This window comes from Panulirus ornatus, chromosome 58 (assembly GCF_036320965.1).
Source record: "Panulirus ornatus isolate Po-2019 chromosome 58, ASM3632096v1, whole genome shotgun sequence".
Classification (NCBI taxonomy): Eukaryota; Metazoa; Arthropoda; class Malacostraca; order Decapoda; family Palinuridae; genus Panulirus; species Panulirus ornatus.
This window is the reverse complement of record NC_092281.1, coordinates 16,349,933-16,371,145: the sequence shown is the minus strand read 5'-3', so window position 1 is coordinate 16,371,145 and position 21,213 is coordinate 16,349,933. Positions and strand designations below refer to the sequence as shown.

At 43.8% G+C, this 21,213-nt stretch overlaps 1 protein-coding gene across 12 annotated transcripts in view; it reads right to left on the bottom strand.

Annotated features, from left to right (window-relative positions):
• LOC139766577 (uncharacterized) overlaps positions 1-21,213 on the bottom strand; it is a 228,066-nt gene that overhangs the window by 120,331 nt on the left and 86,522 nt on the right. For 9 of the 12 annotated variants that reach the window (XM_071695424.1, XM_071695417.1, XM_071695418.1 and 6 more), the window contains exon 4: positions 14,569-14,642. In XM_071695424.1, the coding sequence (XP_071551525.1) occupies positions 14,569-14,642 (74 nt within the window). Of the gene's footprint in view, positions 1-9,209; positions 9,851-14,568; positions 14,643-21,213 lie in introns of all 12 variants that reach the window. The other 3 variants (XM_071695425.1, XM_071695427.1, XM_071695426.1) reach the window with 2 other exon arrangements.

The following is a 21,213-nucleotide window of genomic DNA, read 5'->3' as shown; positions in this document are numbered from 1 at the left end:
AGGAGGTGGTGCGCTGAGTCGGTGTGGCAAGCTTTGTCACATGAATCTATACCACATGTCGCCAGACTACGGAGGGAGGGGTTAGGGAGGTTTAGGGTCACGCCAAAACACAATGGTAAAACATTAATCACTCGGTACACGGCGATACATTAATCACTCGTATACGGTGATACATAAATCACACGGTGGATGCGAGTGGTAGTGTATTAATCACTTGGTGTATGCGGATGGTGATGTATCAATTACTCGGTGTATGTGGATGGTGATACATTAATCATTCCGCGTGAATGTGAGAGGATGATATATCAACCACTCAGTTGATGCTGGTGAATCATTAATCACTCGGTGAACGCAGATGGTGATACATTAATCACCCTAGTGTGAGTACATGGTGATACAGGGATCACCAGTTGTATGTAGACGGACTTGTAAAGTACTAAATGTATGAAGCTATATGTGATCTCACTCTCTGATGTATATAATATATATGAGCGTGTGTGTGTGTGTGTGTGTGTGTGTGTGTGTGTAAGAGTGAAGGACGCAGGAGCCACACTCAGTCACACTAGACAGTCATAGTAGACTGAGTGACCAGGACTGCCCGCCACAGTATTGCCACACCCGTGGCACAAAATATACTACGTGTTCTTCGTGGAATGAAAACCATCATACGTATCTTTTTTTTTTTTTAACTTAATGATTTATTAATGACGGGAACCTACTTATCTTTTTTTTCCACGTAGGAGTATAAAAAAGAATACTTAAGAGTAAATAAATGAATATGTTTATCTAAAGTTTTCGATGGAAATGCCTGGAGATGTGTGAGGGCAACATTTCCTGCCTCGTATTGGATGGTTTACTTAGGCCGACCAATTGATGCTGACGAAGCTCCGAAACTCTTATCAAACGAATCTTAACTCGGAAATTGTTAATATTTGACAACAGGCGCATTACGGAAAGACGTCAAGCACCTCCTCCAGTACTTCACGTTTAATGATAAATCAAAGAAAGTAAAACATAGATCTTTGTGACAGTGATAGTCACATATGTATGTACGAAACACATAGCGGTATATACTCACAAAAGACATAAAAAGATTACTATCATCAATCTCTTATCACTGACGGTACTGTAAATTCTATATACTATATATATATACTCAATGCGATAAAGATTTTCGTCTAATATAGCGATACAAGCCATAGATGATGTCATTCGCCATGGGTTTCACGGCTTACATGCCAAGGATCCGCTACGTCCGTTTACATATAATTTCGATCGAGACGGCATTTTTTTTCTTTTCTGTCCATTTCACACCCTTCCTGACAGCTTTCCATGAAATTCATCTGTCATTTAGACAGGTTCTTGAAAGCCTTCGTACTTCTCCCGTCGTCTCTGTGAAGACATCTCAATGAGCGGACGCTTCCTAAGCCGTCGTCTTCAACACAAATAATAAGAGGAATTCAAACAGCAACTGACCATTGGGTTCCTCTTTTTTTGAAGGTGTTTGTGATGGCAGGAGGATATCAGCAACACACAGACTAGCGTAGTCAAGTCAGGTCGGCATATGTTGTATAATTCAGAGAAAAACCTGCAGACTGTCGATGTGTTTAAGGTGGCGCAAATAATGTTGTTTTTAAACGAGTCTGTAACATAACATGTGCCGGGTTAAGACTTCCTTGATCTGACGAGTCTATACGAAGCTGTGGCCTCAACCAACCAATTGTCTTCCCTCTTCCAAATGCCATTACAAATCATACATGGCAAAGTATTATGAATAATAAGGTAATCTGAACCTTTTTTTTTTCCATAGGATTTTCTCCTTTTTCTTCTACGTATGTATAGTTGCATTGCCTAGTGTGAACTGGACGTTTCCTATTGGTCATCTAGCGTGTTTTGCTTTGGGTGAACTGGAGGTTCATACAGTCGTTTACTGGTGAGTTTTTTTTACTCGAGGTGAACCAGTCATTTTCCCGGTTGCGTACTGGAAATTTATCCTTTATTCCTGCATGTGTGCTGGTCATTTTCTCCGAGTGAACTGGTCGTTTCCTGCAGGTGTTTACCGGTCACATTCGAGGCTGTGTACCGGTCATCCTTGCTGGATGTGTACCGGTTCATCTCCCTATGAACGGGTCGTCTTCCCGGCTCTGTACTAGTCTGTTTTTTTCCGATTATGTAATATCTTTTTACCTCTTGTGCACTGGACGTTCTATCGGGTGAACTGGTCACACCTCTGGATGTTCACCTCCATTCAACTCTTCATTATACGACATGCATGAAATTTAACGAATTTACTTCCTTTCCTTGGAAAAAATAATCAAAAACATATATAAATTTGAGTCAAAGATACGTAGGAAATTACACAAGCGTAGACTTTCTTTTCTACTGTATTCTCCCTGTAGCTGGTATGACTATACTGTATTTGACTTGTTCCCAGAATTGCACCACTGTATTTTCCTGGTAAATGATGTGGCACCACTGCATTCTCCTCGTAAATGACGTGGCACACTGCATTCTCCTCGTAAGTGATGTGGCACTATTGCATTCCCCTCGTAAATGGTGGCACCACTGTATTCTCGTAAATGATGTGGCATCACTGCATTCCCCTCGTAAATGGTGGCACCACTGCATTCTCCTCGTAAATGACGTGGCATCACTGCATTCTCCTCGTAAATGATGTGGCACCATTGCATTCTCCTCGTAAATGACGTGGCATCACTGCGTTCTCCTCGTAAATGATGTGGCATCACTGAATTCTCCTCGTAAATGATGTGGCACCATTGCATTCCCCTCGCAAATGGTGGCACCACTGTATTCTCGTAAATGATGTGGCACCACTGCATTCCCCTCGTAAATGGTGGCACCACTGCATTCTCCTCGTAATTGATGTGGCACCATTAAAATCTCCTCGTAAGTGATGTGGCACCACTGCATTCTCCTCATAAATGGTGGCAACACTGCATTTTCCTCATAAATGGTGGCAACACTGCATTTTCCTCGTAAATGATGTAGCACCACTGCATTCTCCTCGTAAAAGATGTGGCACCACTGCATTCTCCTCGAAGCTGGTGTAGCAACAGCCCTATTCTCCCCGTAGCCGGCACTGACATCACTGTAGTCCACCTGTAACAAGTGTAAACAGACTGTATTTCCCCCTTAGTTGCAGTGCCAACATTGCATTCTTTTCACGGCTGCAGCGGCACCACTGTATTTCCCACATGGCTGCTATGGAAATACTGAATTCCCGCTGTAACCACTGTGGGAATAATGTATGTTCCTCGAAGCTGATCTGACGCACTGTATTTTCTTCGTAGTCGATGTGGCGTCACTGTATTCTCCCCGTAACGGTTGTGGCAACGCTGTAATTCTCCTCGTGACGAGTGTGGTAACACTGCATTCTCCCTGTAGCCGGTGTGACACACTGTACCCTCCGCGTAACAGGGGTCGTGACAACACCGTCTTCTCTTCGTAAGTAGTGTTGCGGCAACACTGTCTTCCCTTGGTAACTGATGTAACAACAATGTGTTCTACTGTGACAACACTGGTGTTGTAACATTGTCTTCCCTTGGTTAACTGGCGTGACAACAATGTGTTCTACTGTGACAACACTGGTGTTGTAACACTGTCTTCCCTTGGTAACTGATGTGACAACAATGTGTTCTACTGTGACAACACTGGTGTTGTAACATTGTCTTCCCTTGGTTAACTGGCGTGACAACAATGTGTTCTACTGTGACAACACTGGTGTTGTAACACTGTCTTCCCTTGGTTAACTGGCGTGACAACAATGTAATCTACTCGTAATGCTGTGACAACACTAGTGTTGTAACACTGTCTTCCCTTGGTTAACTGGCGTGACAACAATGTGTTCTACTGTGACAACACTGGTGTTGTAACACTGTCTTCCCTTGGTTAACTGGCGTGACAACAATGTACTCCACTCGTAACGCTGTGACAACATTATATTCTCCACGTACTTGATGTGGCACCACTGAAATTAACAGAAATCCCGACTGAGACAAATACATATCAAAATAAGTAGACCTCAAGTCTCATTTTCTATTGAAAGTCTCAATTTCTATCGAATGTACTTCTCCTCCTTTCAATATTTTTCTTCCCCTTCTATTTCCTCATCAGTTTTGGCGATGGCTGTTTGCGTAATCTAGTCAGGTTCACGAGACACAGATGTGTCTGTGAGATGTTAATTGTCCCAACATCTGAATATGACGTTAAGGACAGGGGGGAAAAAAATAATCTACTCTCACACAGTGGTCCACTATGCATGGGTCGAGTCCTCATGGGAAACGAGTCCATGATTTACATATATAGAATACATCGCATCACGAAATGGATCGCTTGTGGTGTCCTGCCGTAGGAGTGGTGATCGGAGGTACGTGTGTGGTTGTGGTAACCTTAACAGTAGTAACAGTAACAAAGTAACAGTAACAGTAGTGCTAACAGGAGTAATAGTAGTAGTAGTAGTAGCAGTTGTAGTAGTAGTAACAGTTGTAGTAGTAGTAGTAGTAGCAGTAGTAGTAATAACAGCTGTAGTTGTAGTAGTAATAATAACAGTTGTAGTAGTAGCTGATTTTGTTGTTAATATGTTTTGCTGTATTACCCTCAAATATTAACCTCGTTGTGTTTAAAGTTTAATATTCTGATGATCTCTCATATATGTACTCCCTATAGCATACTATTTTTAAATGTAACAAGTATTCTTTGTGAAATGTATATAAATATATATGTGTGTGTGTGTGTGTGTGTGTGTGTGTGTGTGTGTGTGTGTGTGTGTGTTCTTAAAATCTTAACCTTTCATCTTAACATTTATATATACAGAAAACATTTAATAAAATTTTAATTATTTACATGAAGGTCAACTTACCCTTAACACTGACCACCTCACTTGTCAAAATGCTTCCAACTCCAAATTACTATAAACTCCAAATTACTATAAACAGCTATCAGCTCATTATAAGTTTAATCTACTTAAGTCTAGCATGTACTTGTAAAAAAAGTATATATATATATATATATATATATATATATATATATATATATATATATATATATATATATATATATATATATATATATATATATATAGTTTCTAAAATGCGCACAGCAATTACATGAACTACTTAATGCTCCCATAATGCAATACTCATTAGAAATGTAATCAAAATGGAATAAGAAATGTAATCGACTGAATCACATTACGCATCGTAATGCCATTCGTAGCTACAGAGGTAACATACATTATACATGGTGACAAATCTCTCAATGTACATGGAAATCAGTTTTCTACATACGGACAGAGCGCTACACAAGCTACTACTCAAATTCACACTACAGGGTCAAAAGGGGCTCCATAGCAGCGCGTGCTACATGCACACCAACCTAGAAAGACTAGTACACTATACAGATACGTATATATATATATATATATATATATATATATATATATATATATATATATATATATATATATACATATATATATGAAACACACATGCTCTACTGGAGTAGACATCTACTGTAGTATATGTACTTTAAAGCTGTTAATGGTAGCAAGAGTATGTAGCAACGGCCCGACCTGAGTGTTTCTGAATGAGATGCGTTCTGTCTCTCCCTCTCATTATTTTCTTCTTCTCCTTCTTCTTCATGATACCCTGTTTTTTGTTTTTTTTTCTTCTCTCTGTTCTTATCTATCAAAAGATTTGTATCTTCATTTGTTACACTGAGGGGTTTCGGGGGGGAAGGGAGGTTCAATTGGAAGCATGACCTATCCCGAAGTCCCTATTCATGATTAATCTAATTCATATCTATTTTTTTTCTTTTTTTTTTTACGTGATTAGCCTTATTTAAAGGGGTGAGTGAGTGGGTGAGTGGGTGGGTGGGTGGGAAGTTGCTGCAAGAAGAATCATCGCTTCAAAACGTTTCATTCTGAATAAATATGTTGAAAAAATGAATAAAATCGTCTCTTAACTAGCCACGGTGACTGTTCCACCTCGAACTCTCTAATTCGCGGACGAAGTCATTAACCCCATCATTTACATCACTACTACGTTAAGACTTTGAGCCTGGGGCTCCGCGAAGTAAAACCTGCACTTCCCCTCGTCCTGTTAAATGAAGGAGATGGAAACCAGCATGTTACTCAAGGCAATAGGAGCGAGGGATTTAGTCTCTGCCTTTGGTGAGAACTTTGGGGTAAACATCAACTGCTGAGGTCTGTCTGGCAAGTCTAAGTATATATAATGCAACAGTCACATGGGAAATACGTGTACGCGACTGAAACGAAGGCGGGCGAACTGTTGAAGGAAGTGGTGATAATGAAGATGATGATGACGATGATGATGATGATGAAGATGATGATGACGATGATGATGATGATGATGATGATGATGATGATGAAGATGACGTCCTCAGGTTAGAAATAACGGGAAGGAGGACCCGGCCAGCAGGGGAGAAAACCTGTCTCTTGGCGACGGGCAAGACACGACGGATACTTCCACAAGACACACACGCACACACACACACACAGCACATGCAAGCGTAGCCGGGGCAGAAACAACAAGGCTCAGGGATGGGTGAGGATGGCTGGAGGAGACGGGGGTTGGGGCACGAGGACGGGGTCACCTCGCCAGTGGGACGCTAGGCCGGGATGGGTCAGCCAGCTGAGACACAAGAAAAAAAATATATATATCGTGACCCAGGGAGCAGCCGAGGGTCCGGCAGCTGCTGGGGTTGTGGCCCCTCTACCTCAGCTAACTTCAGCTTGCTATTGCTAGTGTAAAAATAGGGTTGACACTATGGAGGACAGCGAGACTCTAACACACTAATTCCGTTCACAGTCATGGAACAAGCTAGTAAAATTCAGGACACTTGGGATAAATAGTCTAGTCCTTTCAAAAGTACACGACTGCATGGTATAGGCTGCATTCCAACTAAACCCAGGCACTATAAGGCAGTGTCACCTGGTGGAGGTGTCAACTAAAAAAGTCACGAGAACACCTCGAGCGGCACTAGTGAGTCAGTCCTACCCAGGTACGCAACGCATCACGCAAATGTGTAGTAAAGTGCACAGGTGCCCATAGGGATGAAGGTGTACAGTGCTGAAGTGACCAAGTCTCGTGGTGGCCTTCATGGAGACCAATGCCATGCCATGTGATGCCTACTGGTGGAGGGAGGGAGGGAGGGGAGAGAAACAATGCACACCCGTAAGAGGGGCGGCCAGCGAAAGAGAGAAGAAATACGTAAGTGTTGACTGAGAAAATGAGGTAGTACGCGTATGTGGAATGAGAGGGGAGAGAGAGAGAGGGGTTTGTGTGTGCGGAAAGGGAGGAAAGGTCACGCGTCTGGAAGGGGAAGATGAGACATGAATAGAGAGAGGAGGGAGCACGCATGTGAGAGAGGGCAGAAGGAGGAGACGCGAGGCTGGAAAACATGGAAGAAGTGGAGGAGCTCGTGTGCGGAAGGAGAGGTAAACGGGGAGTACGTGTGAGAAAGGCGGGGGTGTGGGTTAGACACGGAGGCAGGTCTTATCACATGAGAAATACATCGTGTACAGTATGGGGGATGGTGGTTGACACGAAAGACATGGGAATGACCGAACTAGACAGAGGTAGGGGGTGTCCCGGGCCAGTATGGAAGCATCACCCGGTATGACCGCGGACGGCGTCCTGAAAGGGGTAAGGCCTGCATAATACAGGGACCTCGAGAGGGACAGCCCGTGTATGTAGCTCTCTGCCGTGTGCGGTGAGTGAGCGAAGGGTGCCTTCAAAAATTCTTAGCAGTCCAAGGGGTAAGACAAGGAGGCTGGGAGTGATAAAGAGGCTGCAAGAGGGAAAACACACGGAAGGAAAGAGGGAGGAGAGACGGTGGGAAGGGGTAGACAAAGCACATCAGTTATAAAATGAGGAGCCTGAAAATTAGTGCTTGGAAATGAATACACATAACCCACAAATAGATCACTTTAACGCACTGTGATACCAAGACAAGGAAGCGATTCCATCCAGCGAAGATCAGTATCAAATATGATACTTAATCCAAGCTGGACAGAAATATCGTCTGATACGTTAACTTCTACATTTTTTCTTGACAAGTCTTTGACATTTCAAAACACAGCTGTGACAACACCTGACAGTTGTAGTAAACCATGCTTCTAGCTACTTATCGCCACGAAGGCCAAAACTCAATGCATCTTCACTTCCATGACTGGCACTGTAATTATATACACATGGTGAGAATTAACCTGAAAGGGATGGCTCCACTGAAAGTGTCTCTTTGCACAGCGGATATGACATGGCACAACTAGATGAAAGAAATAAATACAGACACGTGTGAGACTTCAGTATTTCTAAGGTGAGAGTGAGAGTGTAATGAAACTTATGTTAGGAGGTACAATAGAAGCTAAAACGAAGGGTGAAGGGGCAGGGGATGAGGAAGAGAGCTGGGAACTCAGATCTGTAGTTCGTTTTTATTTTAAGCTCTCTGCAACTAGACTTATAGAGCTTGTTATCAGAATGGTAAGTGATTGCTTTCCACTTCACGCATAGGCAATGACTGAGGTGGCACTGAGAGATATACATAAACTGTTCTATAAGACTAGCTCTCTGGCAGCAAATTGAACTGCTCCTCTAAAGTGCTCATGCAAGCATCACACTATTCAAAGTGCTACTTCTTGGGGTCATGTCTTTTAAGATGGTCTCGGTGTAATGAGATATTCAGAGACCAAAATTTTGTGCCAGTGAGGCCTGAGACTGGTAGACTTCGTGTGCAAAGTCTGGGTGAATTAGGAATCAATGAAATGGACGGGTTTTATAACCCCAGATATTGATACTCTGGAGGTGCTGTAGTGGTGACTGTTAAGTCCCCTCGGCTACTCTCTCTCTCTCTCTCAGGTAGACGTACACCCGATAACAGTCCGACCTGTGACCTACACCCAGGTACTGTAACCTGGGAGGAGATCACCAGCGAGACTGTTGTCTGGTGTCCTCCACGATGAAGTAGCACAAGGTACTTATAAGTCTCCAGTGTTGTCACTGGATCAAACATCTACACACACATACTCTGCTTAAATCAATATTGCATCTGGACACTTTACTGGCATCTGTGCAGTTTAACTAGCATCTGGGCAGTTTAACTAGCATCTGGGCAGTTTAACTAAGTTCTGGAGATATGAACTAGCTACTTGGAAGAGAAAAGATACGTACTCTGTACACTCTTGGCACTTCTCCCTTGCTCGAGTCTTCGCTGGAGTTAAAGTTACTACTCGTGCCAGAGTCAATGCCGCTATCTTTGGTCTGGGAGTCCTGCGATTCCTGGCGCTCTGCCTCCCACAGTTCCTTGCGGGCCGCAGGTAGTGGAAGCTCGCGGCCGCCCGCCCACTGGGGCAAGCGGCGGCCTGCTGCCAGGTCACGGGAAATGCCCACCCCGCCCACCCCTAAGGGCGGTCGAGGCAGGTCCTCTTCGTAATATACACTAGAGGCACTAGTCCACCTGGGGTCCACGCTCGCCTCCAGCTCCTCCTCCAACGTGTCCCAACCTTCAGAGTTAAAGCGCACCGTTTTCTTTCTCCGCTCTGTGTAATTTCTACTATCGGTTGCCCTATTATCACAATATTCTTCACTTACTTGATTATGGTAAGTTCTTTCAAGTCGGTTCAGGTATTGATTATATCTGTCCCTGTACTTGTCGGCGAGGTCCCTGGGGAAGGACTCCAGGTCCCGCTGGTTCCCTAACCCATAGTCCCGTATCTCATCCTTCGGCAGGCGATAGTCTCTGTGGTAGTGTTTCTCTCTCCGCGACCCCCCGGGCTCGCCCAGCCCAGGGCCCGGGTACTGGTCCATATCCCCTGTGGACACCAACACTCACAACATGTGCTCCCCCGCCAGCGTTAGGGGGCCCCCCCTCTCCTCACCAGCGCCAGCGGGCCCTCACCACCACCATCCACTAACCCCCGCCACCTCCCACGCCTACACCACGCACGCTGCCTACCACGAGCACCGCCACAGACCGCTTGCTTCACCGCAGATATCCGTCACATCACAACTCACTAGGCCGGCGTCTGACTTGTCACTGAAAACGTCCGCCATAGAACACACTCACCAGCTCTACACACTGCTGGTCAACGTTAACACTCGCATCTCTCAGTTGGTCTGTCCCTACGTGGTGATAGATGCAACCATCGAATGGCACAAAACGGATTCAAGAAACGTGAAGACGCTAAAGGTCGTCGCCAGCAGCAATGTACAATGAACGTACGTGATCCGACCGACCCCATTTTACTTCCCCTCCTCCCCCAAGACCTAGGAGAGCCACCTAAGGACCTAAAGGACCCTAACACTTGCCCTATGACCTAAGATACCCGCCCTAGACCTTCGGACTCTCCCTATCATTACAGCTGGCCCAGCCTGAGCGCCAGGGTTGCCACCTCCGGTCTTGGGTCTAGCTGGGACCTCGGACTACACGAGTAGGCTGTAGCTGCTGGTGCGTGCGTGCGTGGGCCCTGGCGTGTGTCCCCCATTGGAGTATCTTGGAGTCGCCGAGGTGAGAACAGCGGACACGAGAAGAGCGGCGGGCAGCATGCAGACGGACAGCAAAACAGGTGGAAGAGGAGGAGGAGGAAGAGGAGCAGGGCGCGAAGCTCAAGCGCTGGGCTATCTGAGGCTCGGTTTCTTCGCCGCCACCAAGCTGGTCGCGGCTAAGACCTGTCAACACGGCAACACATTTCCTTGACGTACTTGAAGCTCTTTCCAAAGTTCATATTGGGATAACATTCGTGTTCGTGAGAGCCTTAAGAAGCCCAGCGACTGAAGCCATCTCATAATTGGCACGAACGAAATGAACGAACAGGCAGAGTTTACGGACGTGTCGGAGTGAACGCGGCATCAGTTAGGAAAGCAGGAGCAGACACGATACTCAGATTTTAAAAAGGTTGGCTGGAATAAGAGAAAAAGGCGGAGAGGAAAAAACAAACAGAAATTAGTATGGTACTCGGTGAGAGGAACCTCACTTGTGGAAATCAAAGAAAAAAATAAATAAAGAAGAATGTCTGAATTGAAAATTCAATATAACATCTGCTTGGTCTGAAGTAATGCATCGAAAAAAAAATTATTTTGAATGAGATGGTTTATAACATAGGTACTCACAGTGGGATGCGGCGACCAACACTGATATTATCGGTGAAAACTGAGACACTGACGCTGGGATCTAACTCCTACACTGGACCCTAACACTGACACTGAAATGTAACAATTACAGTAAAATCGTGACACTGACACAGTTGAATATGACACGGTGGAACTACACCGTGACTGTGGCACCTGATACTGACGGTGCAATGGTTCTTTCACTGTAGAACATGACACTGACGACAGAATGTGGAACCTGATACTGACGGGAGAATATGATACAGACAGTGGAACGACAGTGATGGTGGAACGTAACAGTGACGACGGAAACCCCGAAAGTGACGGTGAAACACGATCCCGACAATGGAACGTAACACTGACAATGTGGATGATTCGATACTAACGACAAGGCTGGGGCATGATACTGACAGTGGAAATCGACGGTGACGACTGACCCTGGACACTGAGACTGTGACCTGGACACTGAGACTGTGACCTGAGACTGACGGTAGTAGACCCGTGACACTATGACGATGCAACACACACACACACACACACACACACACACACACACACACACCAGATCATGACAGCAACTGTGAAATTCGACACTGAAGATGAAACCTGAAACTGATGGTAAAGACGAACGGACGGTTCTGATGACACTGAAAATCATGATGAAGAACGTAATCTGACAATGACGTTGTGGGCTACGTCACAATTACCACTGAGCTTAACACTGTCAGTGGAACGTGACACTGACACCCACTGACGAAGAAACAGTGGAATCTAAGACTGCGGGAGAGTAAAGGTGACATCTGAGATTGACAGTAAACTCTAATACTGTATGGCTGAACCTGACACTGACAGTGTAATGACTCTGACGAAGGACTGACACCTGATGCTTAGTTCTGATACTGACAGTGTGAAATCTGGAATTGTCAATGACACTGATGGTAAAACCTGAAGCCACCGTTTGACGGCTTAACATGACACTGACGATGATAGCTAATAAGGAGAAACTGAACGATGATACTGAACACTGAAGCCTAACTCTGAAGATGAGACGCGATACTGATGCTGGAATCTGGCCCGGATGACAGATCCCGACACTGAAGACAGAACCTGTCAGTGACAGTGAAACCTTGGGCAAACAGTGTTACCAGGAGGGGCGAGTGGGTGGAGAGTTTGAGAAGAACACTGACTGACACCCGATTGTATCACTACACGGGGGAAGTCAACACTGTTGCCTGACACTGATGATGAAGCCTCATACTGTAAATGGGAGAGGAACCTTATATGATTAGAGGCACTTATACTGCCGGTGGAATCCTACACTAAATGAAGAACCTGATTGTGAGAATGGTGAGTATAATCGACACTGACTGAGGGCCACAACAGTGTAAGCAGTAGCTGACACTGACAGATACCCTGACAATGACGGTAGTAACTCAGACGGTGCAGCATGACACTGACATGTGACAGTGTCATGTAACGATGGTGTAAAGCGGAAACGATGAAGGAACGAGGCAATGCCATAGTAACGTGATACTGAAATGGATGAAGGAACTTAATTGTGACAATGGAATGTTACACTGAAAGATGAAACCTGGAACTAACAAGATCCTAACACTGTCAGTTTCTTACACTGTAATACACAAATGACATAAGAGGACTTAACTTGGCGTTGTCAAGCTGAAACTTATGAAGAACAATGACACTGACGGAGGAACTTTACACTGACGAAGGAACCTAACACTGGCGGAGGAACCTAACACTGACGGAGGAACTTGACACTGACGGAGGAACCTAACACTGGCGGAGGAACTTGACACTGACGAAGGAAACTAACACTGACAAAAGAACTTGACACTGACGGGGGTGCTTGACACTGTAGGAGAATATCTTACACTGACGAAGAACCTGACATTGACCGGGGATCCTAACACTGCAGGGGAAAGTCAACACAGACAGAGCGAGTAAATTCTGACGGAGGATTATCAACACTGAGAGAGGAATCTGACACTGATGGAGAAACCTAACTCTGCTGAAGGAAGCTAACACTGACAGAGAAACCTGACGGGGAACCTGACACTGACGGAGGACCAGACGGGTAATAACCTAACACTGACGGAAGAAACTGACACTGACAGAGGAACCTGTAACACTGACAGAGGAACCTAACACTGACAGAGGAACCTAACACTGACGGGGGAAACTGACACTGAGAGTGAACCTTAATACTGACAGGGGATCATAACACTGAACGTTGAAACCAGACAGTGATGGAGGAACATAACACTGACAGAAGATCCCTAACACTGACGCGGTGAAGAGGACACCCAATATCTAAACCAATCAGTGTCAGTGTCACAGCTGATGACACTGACGGCAAACTACATCAGTCAGTCACCATTCTCCACGAACTGTGTTGATGACCTCAGCCATCGACAGCACACGAGCGTATGTCCAGCTCAGTAAAGTCCATAAAGAGATCCACTTCTCCAACTGCCAGACTGGAATCTATCAAATCGCATCGAAGTCCAAATGAAGACTTCCATCTGCTATCCGGATCCCTTATAGGCCTACAGTGTCCGCCCACACACTATCCCGTTAACCGGCAGGATGTTGTTGATGACCACTGAGCAGACCAGGGCAGCACGAGCGCTCACCCACCTGTCTGTCCCTCCGACACACACACACACACACACACACACAACAACAACGGGGATCGAACTCAAGAAACAGACAAACCGCTGTCCTCAAAAACCCATGTGCCACAGTATCTTTAAAAAGATATATATATATATATATATATATATATATATATATATATATATATATATATATATATATATATATATATATATGAGAAATACATGAATAAACACACCGACTTACTACCCGACACAGAGATCGTGACACCATTACACGTTTCTTAATGACGCACCTCACTGGAGCATCTATGTTACCACAGTACCATCTCACGTGCCGTTACTTTAAAATAAAAATAAAAAAAATAAACCATCATCATGATCAAAGTTTTTTATGCAAAAAGCTCGAAAGAACTATTTAGCTTATTATGCAGAGCAAATGCAAATGTAAAATAAAACAGTTTTATTACTTGATTAAATTCAAGGGGAGATAGAGAGAGAAAAAAAATATATAAATATATATGGGCTATTTAGAATGAACTGACAAAACGAGTCATTAAAAGACGTAGAAAACGAATAAACAAGGGAGAGGATGGGGGGGGGAGGAAGAGGTTGGGAGAAGTGGGGAGGGGCAAGGGGGAGGGGGATAAGGGGGAGAGGAGGAAAGGGAGGGAGGGAGGGAGGGAAGGGGAGAGGGGGGCGGGGGTAAGAACAACGACGCAGAATGATGCCAAAGAAAACGGGGGCAGAAGAGCTTGGGAAGAAGGCTCGGGGGTTCTGCTCACCGCTAAGAACTTTTTGATCTTCGCGTCTAGTATCTCCTGCCTCTTCCACCGGTCTGTCACCGCCTCGCCCTCGCCTGCCGGAGAACAAAAGGTCAAAGGTTAGAGACAAGAGAAGAAACAAAAAAAAAGAAAGTTCAAAGAGGATATAACTCAGGGTCATGTTACACTAGATTAATATGTGTGTATAGAAGGGGGAAAAAAACATATATTAGGTACGTACACGTCTCAAATATCTTGTCTTGAAAAACCACTTAGTTCAGAAACAAAAATAATGCAACGAATTGTGGTCATCAATTAGGCATATGTCAAAACACTTTATATATATATATATATATATATATATATATATATATATATATATATATATACGACAAAAATCTCGTAGACACCCCTGAACTTATCACGTACATCACGAATCACATACTTTGCCATATATTCGCCCAAACCAGGCGAATATTATTAATTCGGTTCACAACACCTCCAAGATATTCAATACTTTGCACGTGAAGGGCAAGTATGTACACAGTGAAGGTCAAGGGTCAGGAGGAGGGAGTATAAGGTCAAACACCACGAACTGTTTACAGAGTTAACATTCCAGTATTGACCATCTTACAGGTAAACTACTTTGACTCGACGACATAACGGAATTTATAAAAGATAAACTTACGACAACATAACTTCACAACAACAGAGCTCTACAGCAACACAAGCCAAATGGTTAACAAAATAACTTCACAACACTCGCACTTCATAACAACATCTCTACACACCAGCATTACACAATAACTTCAAATCAACCCAAGTTCGTAAGTTAAAAACAACGTAACTTAAAAATGAGTTTCACAACATAACTTCACGACATAACTTACAACATAAATTACCGGGAAATTGATGATGATACCAGTGGTTGAAGAGAAATGATAAGAACTGACGATAGGACAATGAAGGGGAAGAAAAAAAAAAAAAAAAAAAAAAAAATATATATATATATATATATATATATATATATATATATATATATATATATATATATATATATATATATATATATCATATATTTCTTTTTTTTCATACATATTCGCCATTTCCCGCATTTGCAAGGAAACGTTAAAAAAAAGAGGACTGAACCTTAGAGGGAATATCCTCACTTGGCCTCGTTCTCTGCTCCTTTTTTTTTTGGGGGGGGGGGGGAAGTAAAATACAGTAGGGGAGGATTTCCAGCCCCCCAGCTCCCTCCCCTTTTAGTCGCCTTCTACGACACGGGCAGGGAATACGTGGGAAGTATTCAGGAAATCATCTCTATCCACAGTTCTGCAAACACAGAGTCACCATATCACAGACCCGTCATGCCCACATTATAACTCATAGTGAAGCCACTCAAAACACCACCTCCTCACCTGGCGTGCGCTCACCTCACACGAACACTCACACATCAACACAACTATTGACCTGTCGCCTCGCTCAGTGGACGTGGCCAGTCTCCTACGCGCTGCGGGAGTTCTGTATGTGAAGGAGGACTAAAAGGGGAGGGAGCTGGGGGGCTGGAAATCCTCCCCTCTCGTTTTTAATTTTCCAAAAGAAGGAACAGAGAAGGGGGCCACGTGAGGATATCCCCTCAAAGGCTCAGTCCTCTGTTCTTAACGCTACCTCGCTAACGCGGGAGATGGCGGATAGTATGAAAAAAAAATAAAAATAAAAAATAATTAAAAAAAAAGATAAAAAAAAAATATATATATATATATATATAAATATATATATACATATATATATATATATATATATATATATATATATATATATATATATATATATATATATATATATATATATATATATATATATACATATATATATATATATGTGTGTGTGTGTGTGTGTGTGTGTTTAGGAAAATGTAATTATAAATGTCATAACAACACAGGATGGTGTATAAGTCTACGGTGACGTCCATTCCCGTTTCACTTACTCTCTCATCGAGGCACGTGTCCATGTGACCTTGACCTCAGTCTTTGACCTTTACCGATGGAAAACACCGAGTGTTCAGAACTGCCCACACATGATCCAGCCTCACAGATGACGAGAGGATGAGGTATGAATGGGATCAACAAGAAGCGCACACACACACACACACACACACACACACACACACACACACACACATACACACACACACACACACACACACACACACACACACACACACACACACACACACACACGAGGGATGAAGAAGAGAAAAGGAATATTAGGCAAAACACGAGAGAACAAAAACAAACAAATGAGGAAACAAAGAGTGAAAAAGAATAAGACATCCAAACCAAATGATTATAAATGAAGGTACAGAAACTTAAGGAAAAATGAGGCAGTAAAACATACTTCAAAGACAGAGCCGGTAAAACATACATACATGCATAACTACAGATAAACAAATGTACCAAGAAACAATAAATGAATAAAAAAAAAGAATAACTTCAGTACACGTTACGATTCTATAACCCTTCCTTGACCCCTTCTCCAGCAGCAGCAGCAAGCCAGCCCAGTCTGGGGTGGGATGGCTGGGTTGGAGTGGGTTGGGGCGGCATGGTAAAACGGGAGGGGCGGAGGAGGAGGGGCAAGGGTGGCCAGGGAGACTGGGTCAGAGAGATGGCCCTTGGGTAGAGAGAGAAGCCTTTTTCGGGTATAGTGAGGTAGGGCAGGAGTGAGGGCTGGCCCCGAGTGAGGGGGGCCCAAGTCACAGAGGCCCTGTCACAGTCACACAGAGCGGGAGCGAGCTCTCGTGTAGGTAACAGCGGGTCTTGCCGGATCAGTTACAGACCTGGGTTACAGAGGCCACGTCTGATCTACAGAGATCTTCAGATAATACAGACGTAACCTTTCGTAGCACAGGTAATTTTAGTACGTTAACAGAGGAATTTTGTGTAGGATTCGAAGGTTTCTATGTGACAACACATACGCTATCCTTCGCTGAGGGAGGACTTGCCGAAGGGTGTGTGCGTGTGTGTGTGTGTGTGTGTGTATGGGGATCTCGTCTCTCCCCCATGTTCTCTCGGAGTGACTGCAGACGTCACTAGTTACGTAGTAGTCTATATACGGCATGAAAGCACCTTCTTACGCAACACAGGTGTTTTCTTTGATTTTTCTCGAGGCTGAATGGGTCTTTGTGGATATTTCTCCTTTTCTTCCGTAGTAGAAAGGTATATTTATAGTCCAGAGACTTTTTTATGGTAGGGTTAAAGACGTGTGTGTGTGTGTGTCTGTATAACACACACACCAACACACAGTTCTTGGGATCCACGGAGGGGGTGAGGTTCCACTTCCAGGTAGACCTGTTGGGTGGAGCGCCGCGCCCCAGGCCAGAGCGTCCCTCTGGTGATATATTTATTCATTAATTTGTTTAGAGGCGAGGCGGGGCGGGATGGAGAGAGAAGCTTAGCAAAAAAGTAATTATGAAGAACCAGGCTCCTGGGAGAGGTCACCTGGACAATATATATATATATAAAACCAGAGGATGAGAGAGACAGGTCCTGACCCGCGTAGAAATTCTACAAAAAAGATTCATTCTGATCATTCCCCTTCCAAACACCTTAGGTGAACAGTGCAGAAGTTGGTTGAATGTCTATCTGAAAGCAGATGTGATAAAGGTTCACCCTACTGGCCTCGTAGGTACAGGGGGGGTCAAGAGGTCACTGGTCGTGTGCGTGACTCTGCTGTTCAGTCGACGTACACCAGGAGGAGGAGGAGGAGGAGGAGGAGGAAGAACAACAATACTCAGGGCAGGAAAAGGCATAAAACAAGACCTGACAATGAATGTCGTCCTTACATTTTCTTACCACAACTGGACCATCATTTCCTGACTATTTACACCTTATGTATATATATATATATATATATATATATATATATATATATATATATATATATATATATATATATATATATATATATATATATGTATATTCCATAATATTCGCTATTTCCCGCGATAGCGAGGTAGCGCTAAGAACAGAGGACTGGGCCTTTGAGGGAATATCCTCACCTGGCCCTCTTGTCTGTTCCTTCTTTTGGAAAATTAAAAAAAAAAAAAAAAACGAGAGGAGAGGATTTCCAGCCCCCCGCTCCCTTCCCTTTTAGTCGCCTTCTACGACACGCAGGGAATACGTGGGAAGTATTCTTTCTCCCCTATCCCCAGGGAATATATATATATATATATATATATATATATATATATATATATATATATATATATATATATATATATATATATATATATTATCAACACGAGAGATAAGAGGTAAAGTTCACCCCACACCCTACCATGACTCCGTGCAGACCTACACCTCTCGACAACCTCCTTCAGATCCAGTCATTACGTACAGACACGGAGGGCTCCTTCCTCAAGTGGGTGTACTGAACCCATACCAAAGCTCACCACTGCTTCAAACGGCCCTCGCGTTATCACGGTTGAGGCTCTGGCATGTGTGTGCTGCAGCAGCGCAGAGCCTTGAATTCCCAACAAATATGGTCCTCTCTTCCTGACCCCACGAGCAGCCTTGCAACTGCAGGAGCAACGCGGGCTGACCGCCTTAGCGAATTCTTCACGTCTGACGGGCACGATGATGTAGCGCGACCTTCAAGAAGATGCTACACTCCAGCGTAGTTAATCGCTGGCTGGAGAAGATATCTACGTGTCGGAGGTCTTAAGCGCGATGGTACGACCCCTGGAGGTAAGATGACCTGACCTTCGACCTCACTCTTATCTATCTATGATTCATAGATAAATAGATAGATAAAGAGATTGACTGTGTGTGCCAGTGTGTCATTACAATTCATGATAACGTATTTATGTATAGGAAAGAGTTTTGCACTCGAGGATCCCTACCATGTCAACTTTCTTTGGCATCAGCAGTAAAAACCCCTCAAGCTTCCATCTGACGTCATACGCGACAAAGATATCACAACATAACAAAATGTCAACACGCAAGTCGTCTCGTGGGTTTGGACGGACGATCTGCAAGCCAGTGGAGCTATTACGTCACTACTCAGATGTACACACAGCTGCTTATCAAATACGTCATCATGTTCTCACTGAAGTGGCATTATCTTTCCAAGTTAGTTAGGTCAAGATAAAGTAACTCTAGCCTTTACGACAAACTAGGAACGGACCCCCCCCCCCCCCCCCCGACATCTCCTACGTCAGAGATGGCCAAACCTTACGTTCATAATGCATCCTGATTCTCCGATTCATACTCGAACTCTTTGAAACAGAGGTACAAACCTCCTGTATCTGACACGAGCTTAACTGAGTGATGATATCAAGTGAATATCAAAGACTAACACACACACTGGAGAGATGGCTGACAATGGACCAGTCAGACATTATAAAAAAAAAAACCTCCAGATAGCTGGTAGTAGAGTTAGACATTTCAATCATCATCCTGAGCAGGAACACAGACTCAGAACTAAACACTAATACCACCTAAAACAAACTCAGATCACCAGAGGTGTCACAAACATAGGTGAATCAAATCACCAACTCACTTCGTAGAGAAAAAAAAACTGAGATGTAAATATTTTACATCATGTGGCCTTCCTCACACCACACCCGACAGGTTACGAGCATAACCAAAGACCGTAACAAAGTATGAGTGACTACATACACGACTGGAATGAGCTCCCACCTGCCTCTGAAGCTGTCAAAACCGGTATGTAACTTCTTACAACGATACCTGGATACCACATGGTATAGCAGTTCGTGATCATGATGTTACCTGCATACCACAGGTACTGTTCCCATGATGTTACCTGGATACCACAGGTACTGTAGTCTGGAATCATGATGTACCTGGAGGTTTCAAGCTGGGTGACCTGTTCTCACAATGCGACGTGTAAGGAGGTCTTCCAGCCATGGTCTGGGTCCAGTACACTGTAGCAGATTAGGAAGCCTTCATCAGGGTGTGCAGTGGAGTCCTCCTGCTGGGGAGTCTTTGATCCATTAGCAGGTAACGTGTTGGAGACGTTCTCATCAGGTGGACAAAGGAGGTTCTGAAGGATTCACAACACATCACTGGCAAGTCTCCATCCAGAGTAGCTCTGCTCCGGGCCTAAGCTTCCTTCTACACGTAAACAGATGTCTTAACTTTATTCTTATCTTCATATAGGAATTCTCAATGGAAGTTATTCTTCTCCTCCGAAGCAAACACACTTCTGATTGTCTTTGCACTTAGGGGTTTATCATCTCGTTACAGGTGTGAAGTTTTCGAATAGACTGAACAGTAATTTTGTACGCACTGAAGCACATGACTTTGAAAACGGTAGAAACATGTTTCTGAATAGTAGAGGGGAACGAATGCACCCCTTGTGGAACATCATTAAAGTACACAGTGTCAGGAGAGCGCGAGAGAGAAACCACAATAGATTTTTTTTCTTGGGTTGACTAAAGACAGATATCTGCCTTGATAGTCCTTATGTTTGTTTCTCTGTGTCACTCTATCTGTTTATCAGTCTGGTAACTGGGACATAAATAAACAAAGAATGACATACAGTCACGACACAGAAATAATACGACACATAAGCACTAGACTACATGGCTACATTATATATATATATATATATATATATATATATATATATATATATATATATATA